This window comes from Coffea eugenioides, chromosome 3 (genome assembly GCF_003713205.1).
Source record: "Coffea eugenioides isolate CCC68of chromosome 3, Ceug_1.0, whole genome shotgun sequence".
In the NCBI taxonomy this organism is placed as follows: Eukaryota; Viridiplantae; Streptophyta; class Magnoliopsida; order Gentianales; family Rubiaceae; genus Coffea; species Coffea eugenioides.
The window spans coordinates 23,826,122-23,852,432 of record NC_040037.1 but is presented as its reverse complement, the minus strand read 5'-3'; the positions used below and the strand labels follow the sequence as shown (position 1 = coordinate 23,852,432).

Genomic DNA, 26,311 nt, shown 5'->3' with positions numbered 1-26,311 from the left:
ATGAGAACAAGGGAGACAAAGAAACAGAAAAGGCCTCTACTATCCTTGTTTGAGGCAGTAAGCATAGAGAACCCAACACAGCGCAAGAACAGTGCTTAATAGATTAAGCGGTAAGAAATTTTTTTATATTGAAAAAAATTAAAGACATTTCTATTATTAAACACGTTAAATTCAAAAATTTTTGAATTAAATAAATTTTAGTATCAATTAAAATATGAAATAGGCCTCTCTTGAAATTTTCTTTTGGGCAGAAGACATAGAGGGTTTTTTGGAGGACAAACCAGTCTCAACACCTCCAGGTAGACACGACAAGATCTTTTTTTTTTTAATTAAGAAAAGTAAGCCACAAACAGCAGATGAGAACAAGGGAGACAAAGACACAGAAAAGGCCTCTACTATCCTTTCTTGAGGCAGTAAGCACAGAGAACCAAACACAGCGCAAGAACAGTGCTTAATAGATTAAGCGGTAAGAATTTTTTTTTATATTGAAAGAAATTAAAGACATTTCTATTATTAAACACGTTAAATTCAAAAAGTTTTGAATTAAATAAATTTTAGTATCAATTAAAATATGAAATAGGCCTCTCTTGAAATTTTCTTTTAGGCAGAAGACATAGAGGGTTTTTTGGCAGACAAACCAGTCTCAACACCTCCAGGCAGACACGACAGGGTTACTTTTTTTTTTCTAATTAAGAAAGGCAAGCCACAAACAACAGATGAGAACAAGGGAGACAAAGACACAGAAAAAGCCTCTACTATCCTTTTTTGAGGCAGTAAGCATAGAGAACCCAACACAGCGCAAGAATACAAGGGAAAGACAAGGTTCCCCAACACAGCACAACCAGAACGGAAGTAAGCCAAGTGAACAGTTTACTAAAACCAAGAATGTACCTCACCGGACAAAGCACAAAACAGACGAACTCCAGGCAAAAAAAAAAAGGGGGTACACAGGAATACTGTAGCAAAGACCGAATCTCACTGGACAGGAAGAAGAAGAATGCTTACAACGAAAGAGGAGGAAGAGAACCAGGCGAACAGCACAAGATCCGGACAACAGCAACCAACAGCGAAGGTGGCGCCTCCGTGGCGGTAAGAAAACAGTGGCTGAGGAGGAAAAAACAGGAAGTTGCACGTCACCAGACAAGGGACAAAAAAATACGAACTGCAGAGGGGGGGAAAGAACAGAGGAAACTCACAGAAAAGGTCAGAACTCACTGGAAAGGGAGAAGAAGAAGAAAGCTCACGACGAAGGAGGAGGAAAATCAACTAGACCGATGCAGCCAACAGCTAAGGCGGCAGCTTCTTGGGCGGTAAGAAGACAATGGACTTGGCAGAACCGAATACCATACCTTAAAAAACTTTTGTACCAGGTTAGAGAACACGCGGATAAGTGACAGAGCGAAATCGTTGTGGGAAGAGGGAAGGAAAAAAAAAGGGAAAAAAGAATGACAGAAGAAGAAAGAGAGAGAGGGCAGCGGAAAGAGAGAATGCAGTAGAAGCACAGAAAAAAAGGAAACACAGGCACATGGGCTACTGGCAGCGAGGCCGGATGGGAAGCTAACGCGCAAGACGCGAAGGATTGAATGCTTCCAATCCGCATGCTGGGCACGTGAGAGGACGACGAAACTTTTGACTGAATTCACTTGGAACGTTATCTACTTATGCTGATAAGAGACTTTTGACAAAAAAAAAAAAAAAAAAAAAAACCTATTATATAAGAAACCAGAGAGTTTACTGTAGCACTCACATTTTTTGACATATGCATATCTTTTCGTCATTAACCTCAAGATTAGTAATGGACTTGATAGATTTGATGTTTGTTGTCTCTTTGAATTAGAAGAGTTAAATTCATAAATGAAATTTCTCTTTACAGTAAATTTTAGTTGTTTTGATGATCAACAATTTTTCTGTGGTAAATTGAGGCGAAAGTCGGCAGAACAACATTTTCCCTTCTTAACTTTAGATAAGCCTTTCAAAAAGAAAAGGGGAAAATTTTTTGACTTAAGTTAAAGAAAATAAAGAAACCAAAGCGAGCTATACAAAACTCTTCGTATTTTCGTCTCTCAAAATTTCCGGTTATTCTTGCTAGATTATATAGTTACAAAGTGGGAGAGAAGCAAAACGCAGATTTGAATTGGTACATATAGCCTCAAACGACGTCGTACTAGTTGGAGAAAATCATTTCAACGAAGCTCTGGAGTCGGATCAAGTGAGATTTCAAAGTTCAAGAAATGGTGCTAGTAAATGCCGTACGGGATTACATCAATCGAATCCTTCAAGACATTTCCGGGATGAAAATTCTCATCCTCGATTCTGCTACGGTTCGTAATTCTTACAGTTCCTTGTGTTTAATTTTGTTTTTCAATTTGATGTGTTAATTCTTGGATTATAATTGCCATTACTATTGCGGGTCAATTGTCCTGGTTCTAATGTCTCTCATTAGTTGGTCAAATTTATGGGTTTCTTGTGGATTTCGTTAATATTTTATATTTCCTCTTTTGGATGTTAATTGTTGAGTTATAAATACCATTGATCCCTTGTGGGTTCATTTTGCACACTTAATCTCGTGATTGATTGGTCAAAAGTATGGGTCCTTTTTCCTTTTTGGGGTGAATTTCATGCAGATTTTGTGTAGTGTCTGCTCAAGTATAACTCTGGTTGAGCGGAATTTTCTGTTTAAAACTGAGGTTAGTTAGTAATAATTGTCAAAAAGGAGCTAAAGTTTGTAGAATTCTGAAAGTGATGCGGTTTATTTCGAATTTGATGTTTGACGATAAAATTTGGTGGAGTATTTTTTGTTGGACTGATTGAGGTATTGCGTTTAGAGATAGTTCTGTTGGATGCGTTAAAAACCCTTTCCTTGGTTCTTTCAGGATGCATTGCTTTCTCTTCATCTCTTCTGCCGATTTTCTGTAATGAGAATCTATTTTATCTGAAATTTTCTGGATTTTAGGTACTCATGTTGTATATTAATGAAAATGTAGTAGTAATGTTGAACGCCTGAATTGTTCCTACCTTGAGAAAATGAGTCTTATCTTGGGTACATTTAAAATTATCTTGAATTAACTCTGTTTAAGTTATGGGATTTGGGCAGCTTATTAGAAAGAATTCATGATTAGGACTATTCAGTTGGAGTTTGGCTGCTTCATTTGACTTTAAAAACTTGTGTTTCGAGACACAAGCAGATTTGACAAAGTTTTATTATGTTTGCATTCATGGCTGCAGGTTAGTATCGTAAGCGTTGCATATTCTCAGTCAGAGCTTCTTCAGAAAGAAGTTTTTTTGGTTGAATTTGTAGATTCAATATCCATGTCCAAAGAGCCAATGTCACATCTAAAAGCAGTTTATTTCCTTCGACCAACATCAGAGAATATTCAGCTTATGCGGCGTCAATTGGCTAAACCTCGATTTGGCGAGTATCACCTTTGTAAGTTAATTGAATAAGGACATTGGATCGTTTGTTAAGCCTGATTACATTGTTGAATGAGTTTTGAATTCTTGTGGGGACCGTATTTGTATGTTATCATGGTTTGTTTGATAATACATTTGTTGGACATGAATTGCTCTTATTGCGATGTTAACAATATTACTAGTTTCAGGCTGTTGCCACAGTGGCTAAACAGCATCTATGTTTCATTTAGAGACGCTTATTTACTCCCTAACTTGTATGTCATGATGTTTGCAGTTTTCTCAAACATGTTGAAAGATACCCAGCTGCATATCTTAGCTGATTCAGATGAGCATGAGATTGTTCGCCAAGTGCAGGTTACTTTGGATCCTCTGGATGCAGTTTTTTTTTTTTGGGATAGGATATTTCTTATTATTTTGCTATCCTCCCAATCACTAAGAATTTAAGATAACATATTTGAAATTACAAAAATGTTAAAAAGGATTGATTCTGTGGAGCTCCTGTGAGGTTTCTAAGAGAGTGTTGAAAATATTGAACTATTAGTGTTGGTTCTTAAACCAAATATGTAGTGTTTTGCTCTTTGTTTTCTACAATGTCCTGCCATTGTTTTCAGAACCTACAGTCGCTAATTTAGCAACTGAGTAGACTTTTCAGATCAACAAGTTAACTTGGAGCGTAGTCTATTAGCGTCTTGACAAGAAACCTGAGAGGCTGTCATTTTAATGTGAAAAATCAGATGGGAGATCCTTGAAATAATAGCAGATCTCATTAGTGTTAATCTACCCCCCAAAAAAAAAAGAAAGAAAAAACTATTGTGCAACGTATTCTAAATGACTGAAGAGCTGGCCTTTTCAGTTTTATAATTAACTGCTCCTCATCAATAACAACTTGATCTGTCCAGGAGTTCTTTGCTGACTTTGTTGCATTAGACCCATTTCACTTCACGTTGAACATTGCATCCAACCAAATGTATATGCTCCCAGCAGTTGTTGATCCTTCAAGTCTGCTGCACTTTTGTGAACGAGTTGTCGATGGAATTGCTGCTTTGTTTTTGGCCTTGAAACGAAGACCTATTATTCGTTATTCAAGAACATCTGACATTGCAAAAAGAATAGCACAAGAGGCAGCGGTAAGAAAAAGTGATGTTAGATGGATGGTACATTACTAGTTATGACTGTTTCATGCCTCTCAATCAACTTATAATTTTCAAATCTCTTGTTGGTTTCACAGGACTAACTCATAAATTTTCATGTCTGTTTTAGCAGAGATGAGAAGTTGTCTAATTTCTACAGAGATGGAACTAATTCAAGAGCTCATTTTTTTCCTTTCTTCTGGATGTGCAGAAGCTGATGTACCAGCAGGAAAGTGGTCTTTTTGATTTTAGACGAACAGAGGTTACTCCTTTGTTGTTGGTGATTGATAGGAGGGATGACCCAGTTGCTCCCTTGCTTAATCAATGGACTTATCAGGTAGATGTGCTATGCTCTGACCTTAATTTATTATGTCATTACAGAAGAAAAGTGCCTTTCATTGACTTCCTTTATGTTCATGTGTTTACAATCTGAATTGGATGCTGCTGAAACTTTCTAAAATCTGTCATAGGCAATGGTCCATGAGTTGATAGGCATTCAAGACAACAAAGTGGACTTGAGAAACATTGGCAAATTTCCCAAGGATCAACAGGTTCCCCCACCCCCCTCTTGCAATACATGCTTTCTTTTACTTAACTTGCGAATATACATTTACAACTTAAATGCTTTTAGGAGGTTGTCTTATCCTCTGAACAAGATGCCTTTTTCAAAGCCAATATGTATGAAAACTTTGGAGATATTGGAATGAATATCAAAAGGATGGTGGATGATTTCCAACAAATTGCAAAGAGCAACCAGAACATCCAGACTGTAGGTTTGTGTTTGGAAAATTTGTGTATTTTATATGAATAAGAACTTTGCTTTGATGAATATGTCAATTTAGTGTTTCCAAGACCAATTCTGAACTGCACATTCTTTGATTTGTTTCAGAGGATATGGCTAAATTTGTTGACAATTACCCCCAATACAGAAAAATGCATGGCAATGTTTCTAAGCATGTGACCCTTGTTACGGAAATGAGCAAGATAGTTGAAGAAAGAAAACTCATGTTAGTTTCAGAAGTAGAACAGGAATTGGCTTGCAATGGTGGCCAAGGGGCTGCATTTGAGGTAAAGTGAATATCTGGCACTTTTTATTTTCTTTGTTAGCTTGCTGAAAAAGTGAATATCTGGAAGTCGGTTCTTTTTCACTGTATTGTGCTTAAGAATATATCAGAGCTTGGAAGATTTGTCCTTGGTTGGGTCCATCTTATGCTTTTTGTATACCCCAATCACATTTCATCCGTTAAGTTGAATGTTCTGCCTGAAATGCAGATGTAATTCCCAAGGATATCTCTTAGAATCAAGTCAGATATAGATTTCAAATTCCGTAAGATGATTATAGTTTAATGACATGTCTCAGATGCACAACCAATAATTATAGTCATTCCTTTACCTTGAGTAAATTGCTGCCCAAGTGTAGTAGTTTGTTTATCACTGATTTTACATTGAGTTCATTTTGGCTTAGCATTTGTCAAGTCTCCAACAAGCAGAGTAAAACTTTAGCTATAAATAGTATTGAAAGGCAAATGGCGCTGCAAAAAGCACTAAACCCTTTGAGGGATTAGGTGCAATGCACAAAGTAATGCTCACATTTAGTTGATTGAAGGGCTTGTTCTGCTTACAATCATGCAGCATTGACATATGCTATCCCAAAATGAAAATAAATCCCATGAAATGGCCTCAAACACTGCACCCTCAAAAACTCAAAGTAAAATCTGCAGAAAAATTGTTAACATTAAACCCTTTTGACATGCAAAATGCCATTGGACATAATCATACACACCCTTCACTGGAAAAATAAGTCCTTCTTTCTATTATATCTGTTAGATATCAATGCCATGTTACTTTTGTATTTCAAGTTGTTTGAATTTTTTCTTTGAAAAAAAGAAGTGGCTGAAGAAGTAGCATGATTTAACCATAGAAGAATAGAGACAAAGTACCAATGCAAAATCACTCCATATAAAGACTAGAAATGATTGTAGAAGAACAGACAATGCTGACTTGTAAAAGAGCAGGAAATATGACTTGAATACAGTTTCTTATTCAATTACCTCTGTTTGCTTTTGTTCTTCTCTCTGAGTAATATTAATATGTTAACCAAGGTTTAAGCTTGAGCCATCATATTGTTTCCTTTTATTTTTTGTCAATGAGTAATTTTTTTGATGGTATGTTATTGTAATGAAAATGAATAGCCCTTGGAAGAGTAGAATAGCTGTACATGATTGAATGGGCAGAATAAAAAACAAATTAAATGTTCCTTTTTTATATCTAGTTTCATTTTGAGGAGGAACCACTGAAAACTACTTTTTATTTCATACATTGCTTGCTAATGTTTGGATTGTTTTTTATTAGACATTTACAGTGGTGTTTAGCATATCTAAGTTGTTGCAACACATAGTATCTTTGGTAACTTCATAGAGGTTAGATGTGTGTTTGAGCTGGAACCATATAGGTTGACCTATATTTGACATGGAATTTGGTGTCTTCTTGAATCAGTAACTTGAATTTCAAAGTTAGGTTTTTGTTTCTTATTTTCCTCCACCGTGGTAGTGAATTTTCAAATAGCTAAATCATCTTTGTTTGAACAATTTTGGTTTTCTATAGGTTGTAGTGGATTGTGCAGATTAATGTGATACCTATAGTTTAAATTAGAGTTTATGAGCTTGACCTATTTCCTACCATGTTTATGTGCAGGCTGTGACAAATCTTCTTAACAATGACAGTGTCTCTGACATTGACCGCTTACGTCTAGTCATGCTGTATGCTTTGCGTTATGAAAAGGAGAGTCCTGTTCAACTGATGCAGTTATTTAACAAATTGGCATCCCGGTCTCCCAAGTATAAGCCTGGGGTGAGAGATCAAATTCAGAAGGCTTCATTTGGTTGTTTGCTTCTATTGATTTCCCTTGCTTGTGTGATTCTTGCAAATTGTGATTGCGTGGCTCTTCCTTCTGCTTTTGAGGCTTCAGATTTGGAGCTTGAGATCATTTGGAGCATATGCATTAATTATTATATTTTCTGTTGAATCTTGACATTGGAGTCAAACTAGATCCCCTATTAAATGATCTTCCATCCATTTGCAGCTTGTGCAGTTTTTACTAAAGCAGGCTGGAGTTGATAAACGAACTGGGGATCTTTATGGAAACCGGGATCTTCTAAATATTGCACGCAACATGGCTCGTGGGCTCAAGGTTTGCCTTCAAACTTTTGTTCTCGTGTTTCTTTAACATTATTTTGCTATAGGCACTATGAAATTGTCACTGTTTCTTGTAGGGGGTTGAGAATGTGTACACCCAACATCAGCCGCTTTTATTTCATATAATGGAGAGCATTACCAAGGGGCGACTGAAAGATGTGGATTATCCTTTTGTTGGGAATCACTTTCAGCAAGGGAGGTTAGTTAATTAATTAATTCATCATTTTCTGTTGAGACCATGTTTCTGCCTCCTGGACTGACGTATTTATGCCTTACTGATTTTTTTTGTGCTCCTTAACCTATGGATTTAATTTAGAAAGTTCTTTATTAGTCTTTATCATGCACACTCCAGTTCTTTATTCCTTCCTTGTTTGACCAGTCATAAATTAATTGATGCCTGTAAGGTGAGTGACTGGGCCAATGTTCACTCATGGTGAATGCAGAAGGTCTGGTTTTTATGTGGAAAATATACCGATGCAAGACACCATTTAGATTGATTTACATGGATTTAGTTGATGACACTAGGGCTGAGAGTTTATTTTTTTTCATTTAAGCAGTAATACAGCAGAAGATCTGTTTGAGTTTTAGCAGTTGATTCTGAGAACAGTACATGCTCATGAGAGGTGGTTGTGGATTTGCGCTGTTCAATGTATTGCTCTTTTTTATGGAAACAGAAGAAGATTGCTTGGTTGTTAGCAAGGAACAAGGAATTAGGGCTTAAGTGGAGCGAGGATGATTTGGGGTTTTATTTATTCTTTCTTGTGTTGCGGGGTGGGGGTGTCTAAGAGAGTGAGGTTAGGTTATTTGGAAATCATTTGAATCTGCTTGAAAGCTTTCACATTCAGGTTATATCCTTGTAATAGAATTTGAAAATTTTTCTATGACAAGGATTAAGTTGCCACTAAGTATGTATTGTCACATATCTTCCTTCTTCACCCTGCCACGCTGTAGGAAAAAGCTTTTCAATCTTGTATTTTCCATTGATTTCTAATTACAAGCGCCCCCCCCCCCCCCCCCCCCCAAAACCGAAAAAAAAAAACCAAAAAAGCAGAGGAGTCGGATTTAAGAAGCAGGGAGGGGGCAGGGGGATTTGAACCCAGGAACTTTAAATCCTAGAACCTCAACCTTAGCCACTAGATCAAGGCATCCTTGGCACTGCTTGCAGAAGAATAAGTTTTAAGAATATTGGAGGCTACATAGAAGAAGAAAGTTTAGGAAGATTCTCTAAGAATGTGTTGTAGATTCCACAGAAATGCCCCGCACCAAGGCTTCAAGCAACAAAAGGGCTGTAAACTTTAAACGAAAGCATGTGATTGTCATACTGTTCTTTAACTTCAAATCTTTGGTGTGTGAGACTTTTAAGCTTCTGCAGATTTTTTGTTCAAACTCTGAACCATTCATTTCTCATACAAGGACAGCTTGGACTTTCAATAAGGCTGCCTATGGTTACATTACCTGTTTTAAACTCATGGACGAAACTGCAGAGAATCTCAGCAAATCTGACAGCTATAGTAATGCTTGACTATTATATTCAGAATCAAAATTTTGAGATTGAACATGCAAAGAAAACATAGGTTTCATATTAAACTTCATAAAACCACGTAGGCTTCCTTTTGTAGATTTATGATTGCCTCTCTGTGCTTGTGTTATTGGTTGACATGAATGTAGGATGATATTCTCTGGAATTGCAATTGGTCTGAGAAAAAAATTACGGGAATTAACATAGTATTGGTGCTTGCTAACAGCATCCCAAGTTAAGGAGTGAATTTTTTTTTTTTAAAACCTAGGATTCACAGTATGTTGGGATTCTGAGATAGTGAAGCTCCTACACGTTTTTGGTAGACTTAGTGGTATATCTTTTAGGTTGGCTTTTTGGATATTTTTTTACTACTAGATGTTGCATTATAAGCCAATGACTCAGGTGGCAGCTGTGAGTGCTCCTTATACAGGGAGGAAATACCCAGAAAATTAGCTGTAGACCCACAGTAAGTTAGAGCAGTAGGAAGATCCTTGTGAAGTCATGTCGAGGCCTTTCTCCATAGTCTTCGATTTGACTTCTCCTTTCTGTTTCTATTCAATGTATCAAAATCAGTTTTTTAGTCCAGTTATACAGTCAAGGTTTTTGTCTAATATGAAAGGCTTTGAAGTTATCTTCTTTCGCGCAAAGAATGTTTAACACATGACATCAACTATTATCAGAGTTTTGAATCATTGATCAAACTCACTCCCTACATTCATTATTGTTGACAGGTTGCAGGAAGTGGTTATATTCATTGTTGGCGGGACAACATATGAAGAATCACGTGCAGTTGCTTTACAAAATACTACAAACTCTGGTATTCGTTTCATTCTTGGGGGTTCTGCAGTTCTCAATTCTAAGAGGTCTGTGAGTTTTAAATATACTTCCGAGTGACTGTTGTTCAGACTGGGTCCAAGAAAATCACGTTAAATGCTATGAAACTTTCTTATTGCAAATACATCTCTGTTATTGGTTTTATGTAGATTTATTTGCATTTTTTGTTTTTATCTGCTTGGGCCTAGTACATATTCCTTTTGCTTGCTTAAAAACTTTTTGGGATTGCATGTTGGCTTTGTTACTTTCTGGTTGGCTGTATATGAATTTACCAGACTCCATTTCTTTACAAAACAAAATCACCTTTGTTTCCCTTCCACTTACAAATCTTTCAGAAAGTCATATTGATCCATGTGCACCCAGGTTTCTGAAGGACCTTGAAGAAGCTCAGAGGATAGCTCGGACTACCACTGGTTTGGTTTGACTTCCAATCTAGACTCTCAAGCATCTTGACTCTTTCAAAATGGTGATACTGCTGTATGTAAATGTGAGTTGTAATACATGTTTTCTGAAACAGTTGCCGCCCCTCTCATTGCCAATTTTGACAGTCACAATGCGGTTCTAATAACTTAGTTGCTGTTCTTTGTAGCTGAGAAAATAGGCTCATGTACAGCTAATCTGATAATATTTAAGTGTTATTCTCAAGTTGAAACTATACTAGTCTCTCAATGTGGGTACTTTAGGCGCAGCAGATTTTACGTGTGCGCGCACGTTAGCGTTTGTGTGTTTAGCATACATACACACACATACATAGATTAAATAGCTTGTGTGCTTGTGTTTAACATACGTATACACATACACATACATTGATTAAGTAGCAAGATAGCTAAGTCCTTTTTTGTTTTTTTTTTTCCTACCCGGTTTGGCTAAAGGGCAACGCAGCTCACAAGATACTAAGGTGTTTTATATAGCGCAAAATCCATTGAATCCCTTTTAACTATAAGGTTCATTGCAAATTGCCTCCTAGCGATCGCATTGTGCATCACAATTCACTGAGATGGTTTGGTTTGACGTGACCAAAATTTGGCATATGATCAAACTTGAATCAGAGTTAGAGGGCAAAATTACCATTGTAAATTGCCAAATAGCCTGGCCTCTTTTTTTTTTTTTTTCTGGCCCCTCCATTGGTATGAGCAAATCTATGCTAAGTAGCTTAGGTACATTCATTATGCTCCTTGGACATGGAAAATCTAGTAACCGTGAACATAGAGATCTAGTTCTAATTGTAATCCTGCGAACTCGACCATACAAAAGTGCTCACTTTTACTCGAGCAAGGAGGCTAAACAAAATAAGACGGCATTGGTCTCCATTAGTAGAGCGCTAGAGACACCTAAGAGCTTAACAAGCAAGTTGTCTAACCATCAAATGGTTCAATGCATTTTCGTTGTATAAGAGACTACTGCAGATGCAGTTTCTAAGAATTGCAATAGACTGTGCATTACTCGTAGCTGAAATTGATCACATTTGGAAAAATCATAAAAAGTCATAAAGAGCCCCTCATCTCATGAGGTCATTCCAAGCTCAACTTAGATGCTCATCAAACTATTCTTACATAAGAGGAAATTAATCAAGTCTCAAATTGTTCTTTGAATGCTTATTCCTGCCCCCATAAAATCATAATGCCAAAATCCTAGATAAACTCCCATTAAAAACCAAAATATTTATTCAAAGGGGGAAAAGTGGAAACTGAACTCAAATGGAGGTACACAACAAGGGACAGAAAATGCAGGGCTGTATATATAAAATATGGACAACCTCTTACCGCATTCTTCTTTGGAAGCAAAATTTTCTCCAATCAAGAGAACTAAAAGAACATACAACTTTTTTTTTTTTTGGGTCAAAAGTAGTTAAAAGGATGTACTCTACTTTACAAAAGGTTGGTAACTAGCAGATAATCTTTATGTTAGCTTACTTAACCACATAACGAAGACTTCGTTCCACCTGATCTCATTCAAGAGTTAGCGGTTAATTTAGCGAAACCATGATTACCAAGGTTCACTTTCCTAATAATGAAGGAAAATGAACACAGCCAAAAATGATTCACTACATAATCTAATGTCATTTGTAACATTATCTAATGGGATTATACAACAAAAACACTGATTAATCTCATCAACAATCAATTCGCAATTTAAAAAAAAAATGACAGATGCCCACTGCTTCTCAATTGCTAGTTACACGCACGTTGAGTGTAATACTCCATAATTTTTTTTGTATTTTCCAAATCCTTGTAAATATGTAATTTACGTGTTTCTTCTTATCAAAACTTAATTTAGCGAAATGAAAATAGGAATAGTAGGCAATTGTGGAAGAATGATATTGCTGTTCGTACAATTGTACACCTTTATACCCTTGTATACGTATCTCTAAGCTTACATATAGTTGAATGAATTAATTAACTAGAGATGGTGCTCCCCACATCCCTTAACAAGTAAAGTCAATTGGAAATTATCCCTCACCGGTACTTCAAGACAAGAAAGAAAATGAAGTAAAGACTCTTATACAAGTAGAGAACTCCCTCTCAAAATCGAGAAATTATGCCTGATTACCCCTAGTCGTAATGGTTTTTGTAGATGCAGGATACAGAGGGAAAAGTCATCTAATTACTTTTGTAAAAAGTGGTTGCAATTGGAGTTTTAACGAGAATTAGAGAGAACTAACAGAATGATCACGTGAATCGCACTTGCAACATTAATGTAACAATGAAAATGACAAATTTGGTGCCTTATCCTTGTGTCCTTAACCAATTTTACCTCTTAGTTATGATGGTGAATGAATTCAGTTCCTTGGCTACCAAAACAGTGGCCAATAAAATGTTTTTACAAGGAATGGAGAGTTATCAACAAAATGGAAAGACCTTAATGTTATTTCTTTGGCATATGTTTGGTGAAAATTATTTAAAAAGTTCATAACACTACTAAAACTCAAAATACTTTAGGAAAAAATGGCCATTTTGGTCCTTATCTATCATCGCAACATTAATGTAACAATGAAATTTGAAAAATTCTAATAAAGTTAGTCACGTGTGTAGTATGTGTGATATTAAAAGAAATTGCTTTGGTATATCATCATTAAGGTTGTGCCATATTTTGTCTTTTGAACAATGTAAACCTTTATTTTCACAAAATAAAGTGAATACAGGATTTTTAATGAAAAATTACAAAACCCTAATGGAGCCGATCACATGCACTATAAGTTTACCTTGCGAAAAAAAAGTAGAATAAACCTTAACTTCCAAAAAAAAGTGGCCAATAAATGTTTTTACAAGAAAATGGAGAGTTGTCAATGAAATGGAAAGACCTTAATGTTATTTCTTTGGCATATGTTTGGGGAAAAAAATTTAAAAAGTTTATAAAATTACTATGACTCAAAATACTTCATGAAAAATGGCCATTTTGGTCCCTCATCTTTGGGGTTTTGACCAATTTAGTCCCTTATCTATCATTGTGACTATTTTATTCTATTATCTTTACCCAAAAAAAAAACAATTTAGGACCTCTTATGGAAATTTGAAAAGTTCTAATGAAATTAGTCACGTGTGTAGCGTGTGTGCTATTAAACATGACTGCTTTGGTACATTATCATTAAGGTTGTGTCCTATTTTGCCTTTTGAAAAATGTAAACCTTCATTTTCACAAAATAAAGTTATTATAGGACTTTTAATGAAAAATTATAAAACTCTAATGGATTCGGTCCTATGCACTATGAGTTTAACTTTTAAAAAAAAAGCAGAATAGGAAAAAAAACTCACACACACAGAGATACACCAATTGGTATGTGATGACATGAAATACACAAAATTGGACATGATCATGAAGATGATGGATGAAAACATTCATTTTTAATTGTGCATATAACTAATTCTGTTAAAATTTTTCATTTTCCATAAGAGGTCCAAGATTAGTTTTTCTTGTTTGGTAAAGATAAATGACTAAAATGATCACAGTGATAGACAAAGAATTGAATTGTTCAAAACTCCAAAAATGGGGGACCAAAAAAGAAACACAATTTTTGTACATCAAACACACTATAAAACTTGTAAATATAAGTTTAGGCATTTTTTTCTATTTGCAATTCAAAACATCATAAGAAAATGCAAAGTAAGACTAAAAAATTTCTCAAATTTTGAAATAGTACTAAAAAATTTTTTGCAACTCAACTTCAAAAAGAAATTCCAAAATTACTTTTTTCTTTTTTTACACAAAATACACCAAACTATGTCTAATAATAACAAATAACACGCATAAAAACATAAGTTCTCAAAGAAGATATTATGGTTATGATTTGATAACAAAATTGCAGGAAAAAAAGCCTCAATTTTGTGCTATCTGTCCAGGTTAATAATTAAATTTCAAAATATTATAAATGATTCATAAAGCTCATAAAATTTATCCAAATCTCTTTGTTCATGTCATAAAATTATTCATCGTTTCTTAATCCTAATTTTGGTAATTTACATATTATTTTGATAGGGAGGGATTAAGGAAAATGCCTGGAAGGGAATCAAACTAGTGATTCAAAGACCAGAAACAAAGACTTTGATCCCCAATAAGTATACACATCATCTTGAACATACCACTGACTAGAATCTAGACTTAGGTGTTTGAATCTTTTTCTTGTTTTCATATCTTCTCCTTCCACACATGCTTTTGTACACTTCTATGGCTTTGCAACGCGCGGATATGAAACAAAGGCTAGGATCAGCCTAAATGATGGCTTCAGGTATTTAGCTGGGATTCATTCTTTCTGAGGGTACCCAAACGCCTACCTTTATGGCTTCAGGTATACATACCGGGGATTCATTCTTTTTGGGGGTGCCAATAAACCACCTTTGTGCTTACAAGATGCATGAACTTTTCTAGCTACCATGTGTTCCCGATGGTCATAGCAAGTGCGCAACCAAAAAAGGTAGAACAAGTGGAAACTGAAGTAAACAGGATTATCCTCATTGTCAACCAAAACTCAGTGGGAAATGAAAGTAGGCGAGCAACTTGGAATTCCATAAGACTGGACTTCAATTGAGCTAAAAAGCTTGTCAAATATGTATGCATCATAGTTGTTGATGGAATGTAATATTAATAAAGCAACAAAGAGGAGACAATAACTAATTGATATACACAATATGTATTTTTCGAGCGTCAAGGCTTGATTGAAGCTGCTGTAAAATGTCCTGTGCAACTTAAGAAACCCTCTTTTCTTGTTCAACATCACTCTGAGGTGGTTGTATCTGCACGAGTAGTTTGAACAGTAAGTATGGAATCAAGAGCTAAAAGCAGACTATTGTATCTCCATAAATAAGTAAGAATCCAGTGATGGTGCCCGTGAAATCTCTTAACAAGTAAATCCAATTAGGAATTATCCCCCAATGATACTTCAAGACGAGCAAGAAAATTAATTAAAAGACTCCCATCCAAGTAGCGAAATTTGTACCCGAAAAAACAGAGAAATTATACTTGATTACCAAAATGCTGTTGGTTTCTCCAGATGCAGGAAGAGGGAAAGGTGACATAGTTTGAAGTCTGAGACCATGAGATGAAGAAAGAACATGCATGATACCATGTGACAATACCACCTCTCTACAAATAATCAAATTTTGCTCATATTTACAATCAAAAACTGGGCAACCAGCTTCAACATAAAATTTTTCAAGAGTTTCTCCAATAAATGAAATGATCACAATGCACAATTGGAGCAGGGATGTCAAATTTTGTTTAAACATTTCAGAGAAAGAGCAAAGAAGCATGGAAATACCAGACCCAGAGCTTCAGTCATGCTTCTACGTGTCCCTTCACCACATGTCCTAATGAGCATGTTTAACAAAAGTTCTCTTTGATCCACATTTAACTGCTTTTCAAGTCCTCGGGCAACCATTTCCATCTCAGCCTGCAGAAAATCACAAAAACACATAAGAAATATCAAGCATTCTATTGATTACTCGATAACTAAAACCTCTTAAGCTTTTTTGCTGAAGAGAGCAAATTTCACAGGAGCTTCCAGTTACCAACATGACCATGAAAACAAATCTACCAAAAATTGGAGGAATGAACTAACATCGAGATGCCATGAATCATTATGCGCAGCCCATTAATTCCTAAGTTGAGCTTCCTAATATCGAACATTTCATGCCTTCGAATAAATCAAAAGGAACGCTAATTTACAAGTATTAACCATTTGATACTTCTATAAGAAAATTTATCATGTTTACTGAAGTGTCCAATATTTATTACACAACACATATTGCTAAATCCATTTCTCAAAGCTTGACTGTGTAGAGTATAATGACTTGAGGGGTGAAAAAGTGCTCAGTGTTGACTTTGTAAATCCACAAATATTGCTAAGCCAAAATATTTATTGGATTTATTCCTTGGAGATTGATTAAATTCACCTTGGAAACTCAGGTTCAAAATCAAGCCAAGCACAGCTTTTATAGTCTACGATAAATTGACAAAATTTGTGTGTTCATCCAAAGCACAAGTGGAATTATGCTTCTAATACCATCATGCCTACAAGTGAGATATATCAGAAGAAAATAACTATAGTAGTAAACTTGTGAAGCACATGCCTCACTTTCCCCAGTAAAGCCCCGGAAGCTCTTTTGTGCTTAGTGCACTTTGCACCCGCACAATGCTATGCATGATACGAGTGCTCCTTTGTGATCAAAACACCACAAACAGAAGATAATTATACTCCACTCATACAATAAACTTGATAACAATTTGAAACAATGTCAAAAACACCTTCTTTCACCTAAATTGTTTCTGAAACTACTTAGTGGCTGCATGACCCTATCTGCATTATACCTGACTCAACGAAAAATGTGGCAGATTCTACTTTTGCACCATTTATCGGCCCTTAGCGAACTTATTTTCTGCCCTTGTGTAATACCATGTCTACAAGTGAGGTATAACAGAAGATGACAATTTAAGTAGTAAACTTGTGAAGCACATGCCTTGCTCCCTGCAACAAAGCCCCAGAAGGCCTTTGAGCTTTTAGTGCACTTTGCACCTCTAACCTACTATGCCATGACAGGAGTGCTCCATTGTAATCAAAACACTTAAACCAAAATGTAGAAGATAATTATATGCACTCACACAATAACCATGTACCAACGTTAACACTATTTCCAAATATCCTTCTTTCACCTAAATTGTTTCTGGAACTACTTAATGACTGCATGACCCTTGTTATATGACATGGCCAAAAAATGTGGCAGACTTATATTCTACCCTTGCACTATTTATCTGCTTTTAGTGGATTTATTTTGTGGCCTTTTGCTTGATTGTACTCACATTAGGCATTCCACCTTGAGAACTTTTTCTTTTGTGTTCAAACTTCACATTTAGGTGCAGAAATCATCTCCTTACTCCCCTTCTCCCCTGGCGCCATGGTCGTATAAATTGTAATTACTTTATGAGAACCAGAGGGTGAAGAAGCTTTGGGCAAGTTACTCAACCAAAAGTCTCCACATTCAACAAGTTTACAAAGTCACAAATTAAATGGCTGACACGTTCCTGCCACGTGTAATTGACCTCTAACTTGTTGACTAGTTGCTTTTAGGAGACACTCATGTAATGCACGCTTCACCACAAAATATTGTGTTTTAGATGTAATGGACAAAAGATATATTAATATTTCCAAGAGAGCTGGAAAAGAGATAATTGAGAAAAACTAAAGAGAAACAGACTACCGAGCTCTCTTCAGGAGGAAATATCTTGTGAATGAGGCATATCTTTAATAGTTCAGCAACTGCTTCAGAATGATTACCTTGTATTTTCAGGGCCTGAAACAAATAAGTATGTTAAGTATAACAACAATCAGCAACAAAAATCCAGTAGAAAATTGAATGTAATCCCTTTCTCCTTGACACTCGAAACATCAGATAGTCATGCAAGCAGTAAAATCTCTTTTAAGTTTGTTAAGAGAATATAAGTATTCTTGTAGATAATAAATTAGTAAGGGTATTCTTGTAAATAGTTTGTTAGGTTTGTACTCCTATAAATACTAGTTGGTCACTCATAATACGGTGACTAAATGTTTTCCTCCCAAAATACCAGTTAACAAAGTTAAAAGAGCAAATTAGTAATTTAGGAAGAATAAGCCTTATACGCTCGAATAATAAGCCTTATATATGAAATATATAAGTTTTCAAATGTAAATAATGCACGTGCAATCCTCTAACATGAAAATGCTCTAGAACCTGACCTTCATCATCATCTCCAATAGAGAAAATGAAATACATATAACTTACCCAGGCCTGCAAGAACCGGGAGCGAGTACGTGCAGCCACAGCTGCAGACACCATTCTTGACGCACGACTGTTCTCAAGACCGATGTTTTCAGCGAGCCCAGCAATGAAATGGTGGACATCCTCACCATCAATGTTAATGAAAGCCGATTGATTTTCTATCCTGTAGAAAATGAGATCAGTTTAATATTGCTATATCAGACAAGAAAGCAAGATGACCATAAGTAGATATAATTACTAAAAATTAAGTTATGTTAGCTGGTAAACTTCAAAATTTCCATGAAAAGTTCAATATAAAGTGCAATGAGAATAAAAGATGGGTCTTGTTCCTTTCCCATGTAAGTGAATCAGTAAGCTATACTATAGGAAAACCTTCATACCTTTCACAGCACTGCAAAACAAAGTCAACTGATGCACGATAAATTGAATCTCGGGCATTCTCCACCTCAATCAAAACCCTCACACCAGATATTCTGCATATACGGCGCAACTGCCACATTTGGTGACGAACAATATAATCAATATCATCTAAAATTACAGATCTAGAAGACAGTCCTAGAACATAATGACAAAATTGCTGGTAAAAAGAACACTGCTAATGAAGCAGGAAAAGATGCATTTGATTCACATCAATGCAATTGGTAGCTATGTACATCAAAGCATAAGTACTATTACAGAAAGTACAGCTCCCATTTGGATTAAGGGCTTCAGGTGGGTTCAATTTCAAATCCTGAACCCAAATCCACTATGTGGTTTGGTAAACTTATCAGAGATTTGGGTTTAAAATCCATTCACCAATAGGAGCAATTATAAGGGCTAAACTCAGTGAATTCAAATTCACTCAACTTGCATATCATTTTATTCCTTCACACCTCTCCACCCCCCCCCCCCCAACAAAAAAATAGTAAAATATCTTTTCTTTTGAGTCAAGCCAGGACCTCCAGTGACTGCCGCACTGCCGTCACATGCCACCAGCAAAGGAAATTCAAAAACAACAGAGTTGAAACTTGGGAGCTCGTTCCATTTTGCGCTCAGTGTGGTTTGAGGACATATATCTGTGCAAGAAAAAGGAGCTGTCGGCCACCATGGGCAGTGCAACATTTGCAGGAAATTAGCAAGAGAACAGAGAAGTAGCACTTTGTTCAAGCGTTTGAAATGACAGAAGGAAAAAGGCAAAAAGGGAAATTCAATTTTTAACCTCTGAACTCTTAAGCTTTTCAAATGTCACCCTCACAAATATTGTTAACTATAAATTCTACTCATCTTGTGATAATTCTCAGCCAAGCAAGGTATTTGAAATAATACAGATTCCAAATCTATTTTATTCAAATCCTTCCTCAAATCCAAATCCACCAATCCAAACAGACTAAATTGTATCTTAGCTAGAGCAGAATAGTTTGTACAACCTATATAATTCATCAGAGATATTCATGCACATTATGCTCACCCTAGAAAGAGGAACTACATTGATGTAGACTTAAAAGACTATCATATACAGCAGAAGTTTGAATTCTGGAAATTCCATGTATACCATCAAAAGTTCATTATCCTTTTATTGCCACAGCTCTGAGAAAACAGTGGCACTCAGGAAACCCAAAACATGGAGCACGCATCAAGGAAATCATTTTGGAGCTGGAGACAGCAACTTTGATGTTAAAAGAATTAATGATTACAAACTTTACATGACACACTGCTCTTCATATTTAGCACATGCATGGTGTTATGAATGTCAAACAAGTTCAAGATATCTTTTTTTTATGGTTCCTGGATTTTACAGATCTCCTTTCCTTGAGTAGATTTAGAAGACCTAGAATCATAATATATTAATGCTTCTTCCTCTTTAAAATAGGTCATGGCTCTTCCAGAACTTCATCTCTATAAATGCTGCTGATTTACTTGGCCAATGAACTTCCTTAAACAGCTAATTCCAAACCCCAAATTTTCAATGGCATAGCTGATATGAGTGGCAAGGAATTAATATTTCCTTTGAATACCACCTAATTTTAGTTTGCGGACCATGCTATTCACTACAAAAACCCAGTTCCTTGAATACATCTTTGCTTGCAAGTCTTAGTAAAGCATGTTTCAGAAACAATAAGAGTGACAATATGATCAGAAAGCTTATGTTTTAAACAAACATCATGCTGTAGTGAAGCCAACTTTTCAGCATGGAAGCTACCGTCTCTACCTTCAAAGTGCAAAGTATGGTTTAAACACGTGATATGAACCTCAGGTTTAAAAAAACTTGAATGTTTAAAAAAAGAACACTCAATTTCCAACTTGGTAGTGCTATTTTAAATTTCATAAATTTGAGGGGATGCAGTTGATGGTTTAAATTTGACATACCAATTTATGCCTTCTCCAATGAGACGAAACTTGCACCATCTAATACCTTTCATATTCTATTAGATATAGAAATCCAAATGCACAGGACATTCATAACGTCCATGCACAGTTATTGCCATAATTTCGATTAACTAATTAATCAATTTCAATTACTGTAAAATGTAATGGAAATGACCAAGGCATCAGTATTATAGAATCCAAGCATAGAACTATCTAACTGCATACAAGCACATTGTAATTAATGTCTGCAAGTCTATCATATTTAAGCATGTTCAAACGCAAATTCTTATTAACAGATGCACACAAAGATAATGTAATCTAATACAAGATAAACTTACTAACTTGGACTATATCATCCATTGAAATGTCTTCCCCTCTGATTCTTTTGTCCATGATTGCTGGAAAGGAAATGTATAAGCTGTAATTCGAAGAGAAATGCATGACCACAACACTGCAAGTTTGAGAAATATAGGTCTTTACCTGCATTGAAGATAGACATTCAGTTATAAAACCTGGAAAGTTGAACTCACTTAAATATACAACTGTGGAGTATTTTTCACCAATCAAACCTTTTTCCTATCCTTGTCTGGTTTTCCATTAGTATAAAAACCAAACATATGCTCTTAATAAGCTCAGGGAAAATTGTTTGTCCCTCCTCAGTCCTATAATCTCAGCCATTTTCATCGCTAACTATTATGCTGCTATTCAAACTCTTAAAGATCAAATGATGTATAAGCAACCTCTGATGCTGTGGTTGCCAAAACGAAGGATTTGAAAACTTTAAAATTTTGAAGAACTACTATAGAATTTGAAATTACATCCAAAGACTATTCCAGACATGCAAACAATTCAAAAGTTCATCTAGAAGAGAGACATGAAAGATATATGGTCAACAAGACAATCTCTTAACTACAACAATATAAAATCCATGTTATCCGAGAAATTGTATTTAACAAGGATGAAAAGATATAAAAAAGCCAGTTAGCTGGAGAACTGATGGAAAGCTACTCCCAAAGGATAATAATTAGTGGTAAGATCTGAGATACTACATGGGAGCTACACTATAGCTTTTAAGAACATTAGGAGGGCAAAATCATATTTTTTACAAGATATTTGATAAACTTCAATTCTAAAGGCAGGGCAATTTTCAAAAGTTTTGACGATGATAGTAGATATGTTGGCTGTTATAAGGGCAAAGTTTTCAGAAAACAACCTCAAAAACTATAGAAAAGCAGTTTTCCCAAAAAAAAAAAAATGATGCAATGCTTATGTACAAAGAAAATTTGGGGTTTCAACTTATATGCTGGATAAGGTGGTCCTTGAATCTGTTCTTTTTCTTTTGAAGACAGCTTTACATCCATTCTTCATGATTACTTCCACACTATCTTAAATTAAGCTTTCCACTAGTCATTTTTCGTCAATGTTGGTGGTTCAAGTTTCGTTATGCTCAAGATTACTCAGTCTCTGAGTTTCATAGATCTCCAAGATATGGAGTACAAAAGTTGCCCATCCAAAGTGTTTCTCAATAACATTTTACATTGCCTCATTTTGGATTTCAGAAAACAGAAAAGAGTTTTGTTCAGCTTAATATGGCCAGGACTATGCCAGAAGGTTGCAAGTTGAAAAAATCTCATTATCCCAAGTGATACATGGGGCCCATGCATTATGGATTCAGAAAATTCATTGTACAGGGCGCTATAAGTGACTTCAACTTCATCACAGAGTAAGTAGAGATTAGTTATCTTTGAGGAGCTCTATCCTGTATCCAACAAGAAACTCAATTTACTTGGTCTATGAGTTTTCTATCCAAAAAGCATGGACGCTGGCACAAAGTACAATAGCTTTCTTCAGTATGGAAACAAACTCAATTTTTTCCCCTTGTATATCCTCTTTAGTCACCAAAATTATTATGTTTATGACACTTCACTCGAGGTATCAAAATCCCAAAAGGTTCTGGTTCAAACTCCTGCACATTTCATATTAACCTTTTGTCTACTACTCATCTTGGTATTCTTCTGGGGTTATTTCTTGTCTTTGTCTCCTCATCTTCCCATTCTTTTAAAGTCTACTTCTCTAATTTAGCAACTAAGTAGTGTTTATGCAAGATTTGATTCGATCCTAAATCTCAACCCCTGATTCAGTATAAGTTAAAGGACTTAGGACCCCAGCCCCAAATTGATCTGTAAAAAACTTCCTCCTCGAGAGCTCGACAAATAACTCGGGGCTTGTCATCTCCAATTAACATAATGCAAGCCTGATGCTTGCATCAAGTATGTACTTCAAAAAGACCACAAGGCATAAACTCTTTACTAGGTCCAAGTTGTCTTATTTCTATCATTTTGCCACAAAAGTTATGACTTATTCAATTTCAGAGGTCAATGCCATATTTGCATTAACCAGTTGAATACCTGAATTAAGAAAAGCTCACCAAAGATCCAGCATGCACAAAAGTATCAAAAAATTGTTTTTACATTATTAACTACTACTGCATAACACTCCTTGTCTAAATTATTTTACAAAAAAAGGGGAAGGGAAAGAAAGACGAAACAGAAAGGGAAAGAAAATGCATTGTCTCTTCTAGGTCTAAATTCTCAAAGAGTGAGAAGACAATAACCATTAGCATATGCATAAACAAAATCAAAAAGCAATTGAAAAGCAAAGTACAATCAAATTTGACATCCTTTTAGCCTTTTTAACTGCATCCAACAGTCGTACCAAAGAGAATGTTTTAAAAGAAGGGGGGGAAAAAGTCTTACAGATTAATCTGGGTCTTGCCCACAAGCAGCACTAGGTGATGTAGGACAGAAATTCTTGAAAATAGTAGAAGACAAGGAACTTAAATTCAGAAAAAAGTTTCACTTCAAAATTGATCAGAACTTTATGAGATTTATTTTGCTATTTCAGGTATATTGTAGCCTAAGGCTACCTTTTGTAATTTCAGCACATGTTGGACAATGTCACAGCATGTAGAGACAGCAACTACCAGGCTTGCTTTTCTAGGGTATTATCAGAAAGTAGTGGGCTTTAAAATCAAAGCCTAAAGTTTAAAGTCAAATTTGGTGACTGCCTCCACAAGGTAGTCAAATACAACTTTGACATCCTACACACACTAGCTTTCACCATTGCTATTTATTCGTTTACCCTAGTCATGAAGTTTGCTTGGTACTTACAAATTCTTACCCATGAAGTCTTGTTTCGCATATCTATCAGTTGTAAAAGATCTTCTGATAATTTCAATGAAATGAAGAACTTCCAGCAGAAAACTTCATTTTCTTATTGCGTGAAGCCTACACTCTCCTCTTCTCTCGTCAAATCATCTTCTCTTCTCTGATTTCTAAGCCAATAGTTCTTGAGTTTATTTCTGCTCACATACAGAGGTTAAAAAGAGATAAATATCCTGCAAGCATATTCACCAATCTCCAATTTTGGTGCTCAAACCTATAAGTTCCTGTTTTAATACTCTGGGTTAGTCAGGCTCCTCAAAAGGATTGATGTACAAAGTAAAGCTTTAAGTGTTATATATTTGACTATTAAAGTGTCCAAAACTGATACTTCTTACAAGACTAAGATGTTAAAGACTTAATTCTAGCCTCTCTCTTGAAGTCCTGAATCCTGATTCTGTCAGCAGAACTTCCACATAATCAGTGCTTGTATCCGTCCAAATCTCTTGTACAACTTTCATAAGTTTCCAAATTTACCAGCCAAAAATGTTTAAGAACTAGAATTCTGGGTTTATCTAAACTGCATGGTTTAGTTAATTCAAATGTACTTGGCCCTTTTGTCTTTTTCTTTATAATTGACTCACGTCTGCAGAACATAAACTTTAGAAAATACCCAAAGTCAGAAGGAAAAACAACAAACCACCAGAAACTGCAATTCACTGAAAGTGAAATAATGAAGATTTTCTAAACCAGAAATAGATAGATTAAAAGACAAATATAATGCGAACCTTGAATTAACCGGTTAGCCATCATCTGATACTCCTCTTTATTCTCCACCAGCAAACCGGGACCTTGACTGGAGACCGGCCACCATTGAGGCAGTTTCTCTGCCGACCTCTTCTTCCTCCTTTCCCAAAACGGCCTCTTTATCTCATTTTCGCTCTCCAACATCAGCATTAAGATATTGTTTTCACTTCCCTTCTTTTTGTTTTCGTTTTTTCTAAAATTTGTATCTACTTTCGCTACAGCAACTTCTCTACCACCCAAACTCCGATCCCTTCTATAAATTACTCCACCATTATTTTCACTAAAACTATCACTATTTCCAATTAACAATTTAATCAAAACCCTAAAAACAAAGATAATAACCAAACTTGAGAGCAAAACAAATCCTAGAAAATGAACCGTCGACCTCCGGCACGACACAACAACTCGTTTGGTAGCTCCATCCACAGTTACAAGAGTCCGAAGGTTTTCAAACGCATCGTCGGCGGCATAAATGAACCGACTGAGCTTCGACTGAGAAGCATCCACGAGTTCAGATATGTAAGTCACTGGTTTGGAGCTTGAAAGTCGGTCAACGGTTAGGACAATTTGGAGGTTTTGATTGACCGTTGGAGGAGAGCGGTGATCGGCGTCCGGGTGGTGTTTGAGGAGACGACGACGGTGGTGGCGCCGGCGTGAAGAAACGGAGCGGGAGATTATTTTCGGTGGGGTGAATTTGTAGACATTGATGCGACAACGTTTTAAAGTAGCAGAAAAAGACGAGGTGTGCAGGAGAGGGAGGTTCATCAGAGGCGATGGAAAAGAGTGGACGCTAAGAGCTGAGATTCCACGAAATACAGTAAAACGGGTTTTGTACTTTGATCAAAATTTTGAATGAATGGGTTAATTAAAGTAAAGCCCTTGGAGTATCAGCCAAATTTCACTTTACCCCTGTTTTGAGTTTTCTATTATATTAGGAGTTCCATTGATCGATGGCTCTATCTTAACGGCAAGTTTTTTTGTCCCGTTTTTAATAGATAATTTTTTTTAAAACAATTTTGCCTATAATAACTTTCTAAAAATACCTCAAAGTTTTAAAATACATACCCTAAAATATACACAAAAAGTTTTTCCTTCACAATTTTTAAAATGCACATCCCGAAAACACATAAAAATTTTCCTTTTTGTCCTTTCTTCTTCTTTCTCCTCTCCCACCTCAACGAACTACCGTTGGTTAACACTTCGTCGGCAGCAACTATTAGCTGGCACTTCGCCATCACTGCCGACTAGTACCAACGACCCCTTTCCTCCTTCTTTCTCCTATCGCCATCGCTCTCCCCCTTCTCCTCCTCCTTTTCCTCCTTCCCCCTCCTCCTCCTCCTTTCCTCTTCTCTCCCTCCCCTCCTTCCTCCCATCACCTCCTCTCCTACCTCTCTCTTCCCCTCACCCCTTCTCTCTCTTTCCTTCCCTCACCAGTCGTGCGACCAATCACGCCACCAGATTTGATTGGGCTTTTAATGTTGGGTTCAAAAGGCGGCATTGGGTTGGCGTTTAATGTTTACCCACATGGGGTGAAAGCCCTAAGGCATGGAGTGTAAGCCCCACATATTTTTTTTTTATTTTTTTTATATATTTAAAAAGATAAAAAAATATAAGATACTAATACATACACACACATATGTAAACCATAAGAAAAATCATAAT

General features: G+C 36.0%; 2 protein-coding genes across 3 annotated transcripts; one reads left to right on the top strand and one right to left on the bottom strand.

The window, feature by feature from the left end:
* The first annotated feature begins 1,890 nt into the window (after window positions 1-1,890).
* On the top strand, window positions 1,891-10,758 carry LOC113767116 (vacuolar protein sorting-associated protein 45 homolog). The gene is made up of 13 exons (XM_027311292.1): window positions 1,891-2,321; window positions 3,226-3,427; window positions 3,686-3,765; window positions 4,311-4,538; window positions 4,753-4,878; window positions 5,012-5,092; window positions 5,173-5,314; window positions 5,431-5,609; window positions 7,236-7,391; window positions 7,624-7,731; window positions 7,814-7,935; window positions 9,987-10,118; window positions 10,453-10,758. The coding sequence occupies exons 1-13, from the start codon at window positions 2,232-2,234 to the stop codon at window positions 10,511-10,513; spliced, it is 1,707 nt and encodes a 568-aa protein (XP_027167093.1). The 5' UTR covers window positions 1,891-2,231; the 3' UTR covers window positions 10,514-10,758.
* Window positions 10,759-15,066: 4,308 nt separating this feature from the next.
* Window positions 15,067-25,432, bottom strand: LOC113765664. 2 transcript variants are annotated; one of them, XM_027309900.1, is made up of 7 exons: window positions 24,631-25,432; window positions 21,024-21,079; window positions 18,716-18,825; window positions 18,339-18,498; window positions 17,778-17,870; window positions 15,842-15,973; window positions 15,067-15,317 (listed from the first exon to the last, which is right to left on the bottom strand). In XM_027309900.1, exons 1-7 carry the CDS (start codon window positions 25,412-25,414, stop codon window positions 15,270-15,272), a joined length of 1,383 nt encoding a protein of 460 aa, XP_027165701.1. In that variant the 5' UTR covers window positions 25,415-25,432; the 3' UTR covers window positions 15,067-15,269. The 2 variants fall into 2 exon arrangements, with proteins under 2 accessions (XP_027165701.1, XP_027165702.1); XM_027309901.1 differs by lacking the exon at window positions 15,067-15,317 and having other exon boundaries at window positions 15,888-15,973; window positions 17,855-17,870.
* Between the last annotated feature and the right edge of the window lie 879 nt (window positions 25,433-26,311).